The following is a 13,731-nucleotide window of genomic DNA, read 5'->3' as shown; positions in this document are numbered from 1 at the left end:
GGGCAACAGAGTGAGACTCCATCTCAGGAAAACAAAAAAAAAAAAAAAGTGGTAATTTGCCTAAGGTCACACAGCAAGTAAGTGGGAAAGCTAGGATTTGAATTTATATGCTAACTCCCACACTGTTTCTCTTAAGGAAGTCAGAATGCCAACCTGTTCATTAATCTTGAGAGTTTTAATTGTCAGAATGATCAGATTGGAGTCCTGCCTCAGGTAGCTTTTATGAAGAAATATTAGACATTTTCTGTCAACTAGCTACATTTTGAACAATAAGTCAAGTTTTAACTGATAGTATTCTTTGTTTAGCTGTAGTAATACTGTTCATCACTTTTTTTTTTTTGCAAGTGTAATCCTTTTAAAAAAGGGCATTTCTTGTATCTTTGGTTTTCATTTAGCCAGTCAAAAACAAATAATACAAGGAGTTTCTATTATAGGCAGTATTGTTTCCCTTATTTTGATTTTATGTTTTACTTTATTTTATTTTATTTTTGAGACAGGATCTCACTTTGTCACCCAAGCTGGAGTGCAGTGGCACAGCTGTGGCTCACTGCATCCTCAAACTCCTGGGCTCAAACAGTTCTCCCACCTCCTGTTGGGACTACAGGTGCACGCCACCACACATGGCTGATTTATTTTTGTGTGAAGATGGGATCTCACTATGTTGTCCAGGCTGGTCTCAAACTCCTGGGCTCAACTGATTGTCCCACCTCAACCTCTCAACCTCCCAAAGTGCTGGGATTACAGGCTTGAACCACTACCCCTGGCCTCTCTCTCTTTTTTTTTTTTTTTTTTTTTTGAGACAGAGTCTCGCTCTGTCACCAAATCTGGAGTACAGCAGCATGATCGTGGCTCGGTGCAACCTCTGCCTCCCGGGTTCAAGCGATTCTCCCACCTCAGCCTTCCAAGTTGCTGGGATTGCAGGTATGCGCCACCACGCCTGGCTAATCTTCGTATTTTTAGTAGAGACAGGGTTTCACCATGCTGGCCAGGCTGGTCTTGAACTCCTGACCTGAAGTGATCCATCCGCCTGCCTCAGCCTCACAAAGTATTGGGATTACCAGTGTGAGCCACAGTGCCAGGCCTAAAGATAGTGTTTAACATTGCAAATCGCCACCCCTACCCAATATGACTTAACTGTTTTCCCCTTCGGCTAACGTAACATACATTTTACTTACTTGCTTATTGTCTGTCTTCCCCAACTGGAATGTAAGTTGTGTGAAGGCAGGAATTTTTATCTAGTGTGTCTTCTGCTATTTACTAGTGTCTGACCTGCAGTAAGTGTTCAATAAATGTTTAATGAATGAATGGTGTTTTAATTTTGTTAAATAAGCATTGCCCCAACCCCTGCCCTTTGGTGTTTAAAAAACTTTTCATTTTGAAATCATTTCTAACACAGGATTTTAAGAATTCTGTGAAGAATTGTCAGCTGTCCTTCATGCACATTGTCCTAATGTTTTATTTTACTACATTTGCTTTATCATATTCTCCCTCTTTCCTTCTCTCTGTCTTCTCTCTGTATATGTACACACATATACATGTGTAAATATGGATTTTTTATGGCATATGCAAAGATAAATATTTTGGTATCTACTAGTTTTGAACTGTTTTACAGTAAGTTGCAGACATGATGTTACCTTTTTTTTAAGTAGTGTTTTGTAGAATATCTCTTCGCAGCACTTTATTTCTAATACTTTAGTGTGTATTTCTTTGCAGTCAAGGACATTTTTTCCTACATAGCCACAGTACAGTTATGAAAATATGAATATAATTATATCTATACATCTCATTTAGATTTTGCCAGTTGTCATAATCTAATACCTTAAAGAAAAGAAAAACTATTCTTTTCCTGAATCAGGATCCAGTTCAGGATTTTATGTTTCTTGCAGTTGTCATGTAAATCGGCACCTGTCTAACCTTAACCCCTCTTTAGTCTCTCATGTTTTATTAAGGATTTTTTTCTCTTAGTTCTGTTTAAGTGAGAACCAGCACTTCTATATTCTCAGCATTATATAACTTTCATATTTGCATAGGCTGAGTAGGTGAGGTAAATAATGTTATATATCAAGTTTCAGTGCCACAAAAGAAGTAGCACTCGAATATAAAATTTTCTTTTAATTCTCAGCAAGGCAAGGTACTTCTATAGAAGGATGCGCCCTTACAGATGGAGCAATGGTGAGTGCACAGTTGGACAAGGGAGGGGAAGGTGTTCTTATCCCTGATGCACGTGGCGTGTGCTGCTGTGTCATTCCCCTATTGGCTAGGGTTAGACCACACAGGCTAAACTAATTCCGATTGGCTAATTTAAAGAGAGTGACGGGGTGAGTGGTTTGGTGGGGAAAATGGTTATGACAGAGCAAGTGATTGGAATGAGTCAGGGTGAAGTATGTAATCTGAATGAGTCAGGGTGGAGCACGTGATTGAAATGAGTCAGGGTGGAGCAGGTAATCGAAAACGGTTGCTTTATGAGGAAGTTAAGTTTAAAAGTAGAAGGCAAAGAATTGAACATACTGACGTATTGATTCTTTGAAAAGAAATTTAGAACTCATATCTAACAATAAAAAGATACAATTTTTATTTTTAAATGTCTATTCATACATAGAAGATGGCGAATGCACAACCAAAAATTAATAATGAGTATCAGAAGGTTAGGTTAACAGATCACGTATAAAAATTGGATATTTTTAATTATTTGGTAGTTTAGTGTAGACTGTTGTGAATTTCGTAATACTCAGATTCCAAAAATTTTTTTTTCTTTTAAATACCAAAAGTTTTATTTGCCCACCCTCTTGGTTTAACATTATAAACCAAATCAATCTCTTTTTGAGCCAGCATTGTGATAGGAACCACCATGTTACAATGTGGTGGCAGGTGTCTGCTAGATTTTATGTTTTTCTGACTCCTCTCAACCTCTGACTGTCACTTCTTCTGTCCTTTCTTGGTTGTCCTTTAACAATCTATTATAACTCCTGTAAAATAGAAACTAAAAGTACCAACCCCATTGTTGTGAGGTTTTATGAGGACTAATCCAGGACTAAGTCAATCTGTCAGGAACATTCAGACTCCAATGGTTTCTCCTTGATCTTCAGTATAGCTCCTTCTCATCTGTAATGGGCTGAAGAACCGTTGAACTGATAAACCAGGCACATGGGTATAAGTCCATAGGCCAGGTGAAGGCCTAGATATAAAATATATGGACTTCGTGACGACCACTACCAACATCCAGCCTAAAGAAGGACTGACTTAGCAGTTCCAATACCACTGATCTCATGGTTCCCTGTAGATGTCTCCCTTGTACCTCCATTATGACCAGAGCTTGAGGAAGGGCCTTTCAGTTTCCCCTGCTACACTTGGAGTAGTATGAGGGACTCATGAGAAGCTAGAAACTGAGTGACCAGCCCCAGGGAGTTAATGTGGGGCACTGACAAACCAATTGCAGAGTTGGTGTCATGTTGAATATTTATGTTAAAAATTCTTAACTATTCTAAACCATGCTGACATGAACTGTTTTGCAAGTAAGTTTTGCTGTATAGTCATTGTTTTTTTTAATCCTAAATTTCTAAAAGTAGAGTTTGTTAGTATATGCTCTTTGTTTTGAAATCTTTTGACATGTATTATTGCCTTTCACATAACAAAATATATGGGTATAAGGTATGTTATTGCTTATAATGGTTAAGTCTTTTCTAATTTTTAAGTGGTGAAGGTTTAAGTCAATACTTTCTATATTTGTTCATTATTTGTGAATAAAGGTGGTATGATCACAGCTCACCACAGACTTGATTTCCTGGGCTCAAGTGATTCTCCCACCTCAGCCTTTGGAGTGGGACTACAGGCGTGCATCACCACACTGGCCAAGTTTTTGTAGAGGCAAGATTTCATCATGTTGCCCAGGCTAGTCTCAAACTCCTGGGCTCAAGCATTCTGCCCAGGAGGACTCTCAACTGCCCAGTAGGACTCTCAACTACAGGCGTGAGGCACTGTGCCCAACGTATTTATAATTTTCTGTACTTCTTTTCTTTTTTTATTTTTCTAAGAAACAAAGATCTCTATGAAGGAATTTTTTGGAGTTTAAATGTGCACACATTTGTAATCACTTTAGAAAGTATATTTATTAGTTGAACTTCTTTTTAAGCTGTCTTTGTTGTTTTCTTAAGTTTTCGTTTAGAATTTTCTTCTACTGACTAGTTTTTATTTCTGACTTCCTTAATTATGTTAAAGACTACCACAATTCCAAGAACACAGAATTAAAACCTGAGTCGTTGTTAAATTTCCTCATCTCCAAGTCTCTTGTCCTGTCTCCTTTATCTATTTAAATCTCAGGTCTGATGACTTTTTTTTTTTTTGAGACGGAGTCTTGCTCTGTCACCCAGGCTGGAGTGCAGTGGCGCGATCTCAGCTCACTGCAAGCTCCACCTCCCGGGTTCACGCCATTCTCCTGCCTCAGCCTCCCGAATAGCTGGGACTACAGGCACCTACCACCACACCTGGCAACTTTTTTTGTATTTGTAGTAGAGACGGGGTTTCACCATGTTAGCCAGGATGGTCGTGATCTCCTGACCTCGTGATCTGCCTGCTTTGGCCTCCCAAAGTGCTAGGATTACAGGCAAGAGCCACTGTGCCCGGCGTCTGATGACTTTTACTTTATAATCTTGCTGTGTCTTCCACATCTGTCCTTTATTTTACATTCCCCAAGTTTCTATCTTTAGGGCTCACTTTATTGGCAGCTGTACTGTTAGCTTCCTACCTTTGGTCTTTGCCTTTTTCTGTTTCATCCTTTGTAATAGTGCCAGGTGGGAATATGTGTGTGTGTGTTTTTGTTTTGTTTTGTTTTGTTTTTTGAGATGGAGTCTCACTCTGTCGCCCACGCTGGAGTACAGTGGCATGATCTCAGCTTACTGTGAACTCTGCCTCCCAGGTTCACACCATTCCCCTGCCTCAGCCTCCCTAGTGGCTGGGGCTACAGGTGCCCACCATCACGCCCGGCTAATTTTTTGTGTTTTTAGTAGAGATGGGTTTTCACTGTGTTAGCCAGTATGGTCTCAATCTCCTGACCTCGTGATCCACCCGCCTTGGCCTCCCAAAGTGCTGGGATTATAGCTGTGAGCCACTGACTGGCCAGGAATTTTTTTTTTTCTTATTCAAAAAACAGGCAGTGCCCCTATTCCTTTTTTTTTTTTTTAGGTGGGGGGTGGGACGGGGACAAAGTCTTGCTCTGTCACCCAGGCTGGAGTGCAGTGGCACGATCTCAGCTCACAAGCAATGCCGTTTTATGAAAAGGTGTGGGGTACTTTCAGCTAACCTAATATCACACCTGATATTTTATTGTATTTCCCTGTTCACAACTTTTCAGTCAGATATCTGTCTCTTGTTTTTTGATGTATTTTGCTTTCCCACATTCACACCATTGCGTATAGTGTTTTTTCGTTCTGGAACCCTTGTTTTCTAAATTCTACATATGGTAATCTTACTAATACTAATTCTTACTAATTTTACGAGCCCATTACTTGCAGGATAATTTTTTTGTGAAACTTTTTCTGCTTCTTGATACTAAAAATAATCTCTTAGAAACTTTTTAGTATTTATCGTAAACCAAAATTCCATGAAAAGTGTTTTTATATACTATAGTTTATTTTATATTGCAGGTATTTGTGTTTATCTCTTTATGTTTTAATTGTATATGTATAAAATTTTTGCATTATGCAATCCCCAAAATAGTTAATATATATTATTTGTGATACAGTGTGGATTATTTCACATTCACAGCTTGTTATGCCAGATAAAGCACAAAGGTTAAAGAACGTTTTTGTGTCTTTGTTTCTTAAAACTTTTAGGAAAGTCATTGCACATTCAGACTGCAACTTAACCTATTCTAGAGCTTTTGGAATAGAGTGTTTGGGATAAGTTATTTTCCTACACAGCAGGGCTAATTTGTGTATTTAAAACACTTTACTAGAAATGTAGATACACATATAAGTTGAATAGTGTATAGTCGTCCTAAAGATTGCTGTAAATTCTGAGATTAGATTGCATCATTTTTGTATAGGAACAGTGAAGGTTAATGACTTCCTACGTATATGTAACATGTTTTCCATGAAATTCATTACTTACTGTGTTGCTGCAGGCTTTCTTTCAGGTATTTTGGGTTTGCTTTCATTAAATATTAAATATTTTATTGCGTTAAATAAAATATTAAAATATTTTAAAATCACTATATCCCTTGAATTAACTGCAGTAATGAACTCTAATTTCTGTATTCATAACCCTATGGACTATAGATATTTCACTTCTACTATTATTTATGGGATATAAAGCACTATTGTTCCTTCATCACTACCAATGTACAAGATTATGTTAGGATGTTGAAAAATACATCTTAAATAATATAAGTTCTTTTTTATTTTATTTATTTATTTTTTGAGGCAGAGTCTTTATTTGTAGCCCACACTGGAGTCCAGTGGCACAATCTTGGCTCGCTGCAACCTCCACCTCCTGGGTTCAAGCAGTTCTCCTGCCTTAGTCTCCTAAGTAGCTAGGACTACAGGCGCGTACCACCACGCCTAGCTAATATTTTGTATTTAGTGGAGATGGGGTTTCACCAGATTGACCAGGCTGGTCTCAAACTCCTGACCTCAGCTAATCCATCCACATCAGCCTCCCAAAGTGCTGGGATTACAGGCATGAACCACGACACCCAGCCAGTATAAGTTCTTTTAAAGCCATGTTTGGAGATAGTGGTTACCATGTATGGACAGTGTAGATATAAAGAATCAGTGTGGGTCCAGTCTGGTGAGATAATAGTTGCCAGTAATCCAAATGGAGAAAAATTAATGTAAAGAATTAATTGGCCGGGCACAGTGGCTCACACCTGTAATCCTAGCACTTTGGGAAGCCAAGGCAGGTGGATCACTTGAGTCCAGGAGTTCGAGACCAGTCTGGCCAACATGGTTAAACCCCATCTCTACTAAAAATACAAAAATTACCTGGGTGTGGTGGCATACACCTGTAATCCCATCTCCTTGGGAGGCTGAGGCAGGAGAATTGCCTGAACCTGGGAAGCAGAGGTTGCAGTGAGCCGAAATTACATCATTACGTTCCAGCCTGGGCGACAGAGTAAGACTCTTTTTTTTGTTTGTTATTATTATTATACTTTAAGTTCTAGGGTACATGTGCACAACATGCAGGTTTGTTACATATGTATACATGTGCCATGATGGTGTGCTGTACCCATTAACTCATCATTTACATTAGGTATATCTCCTAATGCTATCCCTCTCCCCTCCCGCCGACCCTGTCTTTAAAAAATAATTATTAACTATTTAAAGGCTTCAAATCATTTGTCATTTGGGAATTGCAAATCAAGACAACAGTGAGATCCTACTACATACCTATTAGAATGGCTGAAATTTAAGAATCTGACAATATTAGTTTCCTGGGAGGTATGTGATGCAACAGAACTCTGATTTCTTTTTTTTTTGTTTTTTTGAGACAGAGTCTTGCTCTGTTGCCCAGGCTAGAGTGCAGTGGCCTGATTGCGGCTCACTGCAAGCTCTGCCCCCTGCGTTCATGCCATTCTTCTGCCTCAGCCTTCCGAGTAGCTGGGATTATAGGTACTCGCCACCATGCCTGGCTAATTTTTTTTTTTGTATTTTTAGTAGAGACGGTGTTTCAACATGTTAGCCGGGATGGTCTCAATCTCCTGACCTCGTGATCCGCCCGCCTTGGCCTCCCAAAGTGCTGGGATTACAGGCATGAGCCACTGCGCGCGACCCAGAAACTCTCATTTCTTGCTGGTAGAAATGCAAAATGGTACAGCCACTTTGAAAGACAGTTTGACAATTTCATACAAAGCTAAATATAGTCTTACTCAAAGTTCCAGCAAGTTATACCCCTAGGTATATATAATATACAAAGCTGATTTTAAAAATTAAGTCCACACAAAAACCTGTTTGTCAATATTTTTTATTTGTAATTGCCTAATAGTGGTGACCCAGATGCCCATTATTTGGTAAATGGCTAACAAAATGTGATACAGCTATAGAATGGAATGCTATTCAACAATTTTTTTAAGTCACCACTAAAAGACATGAATGAATGTTTTTGTTTGTTTTAAGACAGGGTCTTGCTCTGTTGTTCAGGCTGCAGGGAGTGCAGTGAAACGATCATGGCTCACTGCATCCTCAGCCTCCTAGGCTCAAGCCATCTTCCTGCATAGCTGGGACTACAGGCACAAGCCACCGTGTCCAGCTAATTTTTTTGTTCTTTTTTTTTCCCCTTTATTTTATCTTGTGATATTTTTTATTTTTATTTCTTGTTAATTGTTAAATTTATTTATTTTTTATTTTTTTGTAGAGAAGGAGTCTTGCTTTGTTTCCCAGTCTGGTCTTGAACTCTTGGCCTCAGCAATCCTTCTGCCTCTTCCTCTCAGTGTACGGGGATTAGAGGTGTGAGCCACCGTGCCTAGCCAGACATGGATCTTAAATGCATATTATTAAAGTGAAAGATGTTAGTCTGAAAGGCCTACATGTTGTTTGACTCCAGTTACAAGTTGAGCATCCCTAATCCAAAAATCTGAAATCTGAAATGCTCGGAAGTTCAAAACTTTCTGAATCCCAACATATAGTCACATAAAATATTCCACACATAACCTTATGTGATGGGTCACAGTTAAAACCAAGATCAATGTGAGATGCAGTGGCTCACCCCTGTAATCCCAGCATTTTGGGAGGTGTGACAGGCAGATAGCTTGAGCTCAGGAGATTGCGACCAGCCTGGGCAACACAGCAAACCCCTCTACCAAAAAAAAATAGCTAAGTGCGGTGGCTAGTGCTTATAGTCTCAGTTACTCAGGTGGCTTAGGCTGTAGGATTGCCTAAGCTTGGGAGGTGAAGGTTGCAGTGAGCTGTGATCGTGCCACTGTACTCCAGCCTGGGTGACAGAGTAAGACTGTGTCTCAAAAAAAAAAAAAAAAGAAAAAAGGTCAAAACTTTGTTTCATACACAAAATTATTAAATATATTATGGCCGGGCACGGTGGCTCACACCTGTAATCCCAGCACTTTGGGAAGCTGAGGTGGGCAGATCACCTGAGGTCAGGAGTTCAAAACCAGCCTGACCAACATAGAGAAACCTTATCTCCACTAAAAATAGAAAATTAGCCGGGCATGGTGGCTCATGCTTGTAATCCCAGCTACTCGGAGTCTGAGGCAGGAGAATCGCTTGAACCCAGGAGGCAGAGGTTGCAGTGAGCCGAGATTGTGCCGTTGCAATCCAGCCTGGGCAACAAGAGTGAAACTCCATCTCAAAAAAAAAAAGTATGTAAAATTCCTTTCAGGCTATGTGTGTAAGGTATATATGAAACATAAATGAATTTTATGTTTAGACTTGGGTTCCATCCCCAAGATGTCTCATTATGTATGTGCAAATATTCTAAAATTTGAAAAAACTTGAAAGTCTGACACACTTCTTATTCTAAGCATTTCAGATAAGGCGTACTCAACCCATATATTAATATGTGGAAAAAAGGAAACTATGATGATGATTTAAAAAGTAAAAACTAGTGGTTTCCTGAGAAGGGGAAGACAGAAAGTTCAATGGGCAGTACACAGGATTTTTAAAGTAAACTATTTTCCGTGATAACCATTAATGGTGCATACACAACACCAAGCATTGGTCAAAACCCTTAGAACTTCACAGAACAAAGAGTGAATGTGTTTTTTTCTTTCATAATTGAGATTTTGTTGGTTGTGTTGAGGATTAGTACACAGACATTTCAATTGGTGCATACTTCTTAACATACATACCAAAAATTTTTTAAAAATTTGTAATTCTTTTTTAAAGTTATTCCAGTGACTTTCTAGCTTAAAATTTGGAGGCAGATTTTCCTTGAGGCTATCAAGTACCAGTATCTTCACATGTTGATAAGCTGTTAAATACACTTCTCCAATTCAGCTAAAAGCATACATACAGCATACTCAATTTTTCAGTCTTTCACCGCACATTAACAAAGTTATCAGGAAAACAGGAGTACCACAACCAAAGATGTTAGAGTGCACATAATTCTGACAGGGAGAGCCATTATCAAGGAGTGATTTTTTGTTTGTTTGTTTTTCTGTTTTTTTTTTTTTTTTTTAAGAAAATCCTGCTAAAGGGCACTTTGGGAGGCCGAGGTGGGCAGATCACAGGGTCAGGAATTCGAGACCAGCCTGGCCAATATGGTGAAACCCCATCTCTACTAAAAATACAAAAATTAGCTGGGAGTGCTGGCGATCACCTGTAGTCCCAGCTACTCGGGAGGCTGAGGCAGGAGAATTGCTTGAACCTGGAAGGTGGAGGTTGCAGTGAGCCGAGATCGCACCACTGCACTCCAACCTGGGCGACAGAGCGAGACTCTGTCTCAAAAAAAGGAAAGAAAGAAAATTCTGCTAAAAAACCAACATGGAATAGAAATAATTTAAAGTATCCAAGACATTAAAAGGCAAAATTTTTTTTTTGATTCAGGACTATGACTCCATATTGCCATTTTATATGCTTTGTATTTTAGGATATGAAAAGTAACCCCCATCTATAGAATGTTAAGCTGACAGCCAAGACAGTCAAAACCTCCCACAATTCAGTATCCCACACTATTTTCTGGTTGTACCAAAAAATACCCAGTGAATGATTTCACTTCTTAAAAACAAAAAGCATTCACAGTTTAAAAATGGGATGTGGGTGGGATTCCCTTCTTCTTAAAAATGTTTCTAGAGCTACTAAACAACTTGCATTTATACAATAGTTGATAAAAATATTCCTCTGGATTGTACTAGAATAGAGGCACCACTGATAATAGTATATGATATTAATCAGACTTGGCTTCTTTTTCTCCGGCTTCACCGGAAGCTGGACTCTTCTTGGTTTTGCTTCGTCCATTTTCTGCAGGTAAATCTATATTTATATATAATATAAATATATATAATTATATATACACATATACATATGTATATATTTTTTAAATAACGGCAAGGTCTTGAATCGCTTGAACCTGGGAGGAGGATGCTGCAGTGAGCTAAGAGAGTGCCTCTGCACTGTATCCTGGGCGACAGAGCACGACTCTTCTCAAAAAACAAACAGAAGAAAGTTACCTTCATACCTTTTATATATAAACTTATGTTTTGCTCTTTGTACTTTTTTTAATCACTGAGAAGAAATTTTAAAGGTTTTTTTGGTTAGGGATTGTGTTTCTTCCATAGTAGTGATCATTTTATATAACGCAAAGTAAACCTAAATCGAATTTAATGTTTTTTTATCTTTTGATTCAGTCTACAAATAAGAAACCTCGAAAATCTCCAGGTGAGAAGAGCAGAATTGAAGCTGGAATTAGAGGAGCAGGCCGTGGAAGAGCTAATGGGCACCCTCAACAGAATGGTGAAGGGGAGCCTGTCACATTATTTGAGGTGGTGAAACTGGGGAAAAGTGCAATGCAGGTAAATTTTAAGTTTTTATTTCATGTATAAAGCAATATGGTTAATAACTTATGTGGAATCAGTTAGTATATATATTGGCACTTTATATACTTCTGTTGATTATGTAAGCAACCTTTCAGTTTATCCTGAAAGGTTTTTATTTTGCTTTGTTTTGCAGAGTGTCAGGAATGGCTGTTTAATAGTAAGATGTACTTTTGTTTAAATTGTTCTAAGTAAAAAGGTCTACTAGAAGCTGCCCAAGAGAATTTTTATTGTCTTGATATATTTTTTTGGACTCTGATTTAGTATAAGTAACACATGTGTCTTTTAGAGTATTTGAAAGAAGAAAGGATATAAAGAAAATTCTTAAGTAGTGAATTAGGAATAATCAGAACTACATCATTTGTAACTGCCTCCCTTTCCCTTTCCCTTTCTCTTCCCCCCTTTCTTTTTGTTTTTGAGACAGTGTCTGGCTCTGTCGCCTAGACTAGATCAGTGGCCTGATCCGGGTTCACTGCAAGCTCTGCCTCCCGGGTTCATGCCATTCTCCTGCCTCAGCCTGCTGAGTAGCTGGGACTACAGGTGCCCGCCACCACGCCTGGCTAATTTTTTGTGTTTTTTTTTTTAGTAGAGATGGCATTTCACCATGTTAGCCAGGATGATCTGGATCTCCTGACCTCGTGATCCACCCGCCTCGGTCTCCCAAAGTGCTGGGATTACAGGCATGAGCCACCGCGCCAGAGATGGCGTCTCACCATGTTAGCCAGGATGATCTCGATCTCCTGACCTCATGATCTACCCGCCTCGGCCTCCCGAAGTGCTGGGATTATAGGCATGAGCCACCGTGCCCAGCCATAACTTTCTTACTCTTTTATCTCTTCTTCATTTAGTCCATAAATATTAAGTATTCTGCAGGAGCACTGTTCTCACTCATGCATTATAAGGATAAGCCATAATTGTTTTTCTTTAGCGTGTATATTTTTATCACTATCACAAAATGTATTTATTTATGTTTGTCTCTACATTTTTAAAAGTTTTAAAACGATAGAGGTAGAATTATTTGGCTAAAGGATATTTTTAAACTGTGAGATATATGAACACTATATTTCTCTCCCATAAACTGTACTGTTGCACCTTTCACAAGAAGTGTACAGGAGAATTGCTTGGACCCAGGAGGTGGAGGTTGCGGTAAGCCGAGATTGTGCCACTGCACTCTAGCCTGGGGTACAGAGCCAGACTCCATCTCAAAGAAAAAAAAAAAAGATAATTGTGAAACAGGATTACTATTAGAACTAAAACCAGACAACTTTTCATTGGTATACTTTCTATTTTTTTTTTTTTTTAACCTATATTTCTTTTTAAAGCCCTTAAGGGTGTTTAGTGTTTCTTTCTTTTTATGTATGTTACCAGCTTGATATGTTGTGTTCAAGAGTCTTGGAATTTATGTGGGCAGGGAAGGAGGTGAAATAGTGGGATGATGCTAAATGGTAAAACATGTATTGAAGTTCCAGTTACCCAAAGCAATGGATGACAATATGTAAATTACATAAGTTTAATATAAAAATAGATTTGTGACCTTTTGCCATTAAGCTTGATAATTTATTCATTATACTTCTGTTTTTGAGACAGACTCTTGCTCCATTGCCCAGGTTGGAGTGCAGTGGCACGATCTTGGCTCACTGCAACCTCCACCTCCCAGGTTCAAGGGATTCTTGTGCCTCAGCCTCCTGAATAGCTGGGATTACAGGTGTGCGCCAGCACTCCCAGCTAATTTTTGTATTTTTAGTAGAAATGGGGTTTCACCACATTGGCCAGGCTGGTCTCAAACTCCTGACCTCAAGTCTTGCACCCACCTCTGCCTTCCAAAGTGCTGGGCTTACAGGCATGAGTCACTATGCCCGGCCTTATTATACTTTAATAGAAGAATTGTTAACAAGTTACGGAAGCATTAATTTTAAAGACGTTTTCTGTTGTTTCCTACCTTTAGGTAGAAATACAAGCAGAAAAATGAGAGAAATGTATTTTTATGTAAAATTTTAATAATTGCATTTCAGGTATTTTGCTTCTCTCTTTTTTTTTTTTTTTTTTTTTTGAGATGGAGTCTCTGTCACCAGGCTGGAGTGCAGTGGTGTGATCCCTGATCACTGCAACCTCAGCCTCCCAGGTTGAAGTGATTCTCCTGCCTCAGCTTCCTAAGTAGCTGGGACTACAGGCGCACGTCACCATGCCTAGCTAATTTTTTTATTTTTAGTAGAGACAGGGCTTTACTACATTGGCCAGGATGGTCTCGATCT

The 13,731-nt window shown here is 38.9% G+C and overlaps 1 protein-coding gene across 2 annotated transcripts in view; it reads left to right on the top strand.

Moving 5' to 3' along the window:
• The window catches only part of STAG1 (stromal antigen 1), a 404,632-nt gene that overhangs the window by 127,581 nt on the left and 263,320 nt on the right, over positions 1-13,731 (top strand). For both annotated transcript variants that reach the window (XM_023187905.1, XM_023187904.2), the window contains exon 4: positions 11,294-11,458. In XM_023187905.1, coding sequence (XP_023043673.1) covers positions 11,294-11,458 — 165 coding nt within the window. The remainder of the gene's footprint in view (positions 1-11,293; positions 11,459-13,731) is intronic.

Source organism: Piliocolobus tephrosceles, chromosome 2 (genome assembly GCF_002776525.5).
Source record: "Piliocolobus tephrosceles isolate RC106 chromosome 2, ASM277652v3, whole genome shotgun sequence".
Classification (NCBI taxonomy): domain Eukaryota; kingdom Metazoa; phylum Chordata; class Mammalia; order Primates; family Cercopithecidae; genus Piliocolobus; species Piliocolobus tephrosceles.
This window is presented reverse-complemented; position numbering and strand designations above follow the sequence as displayed.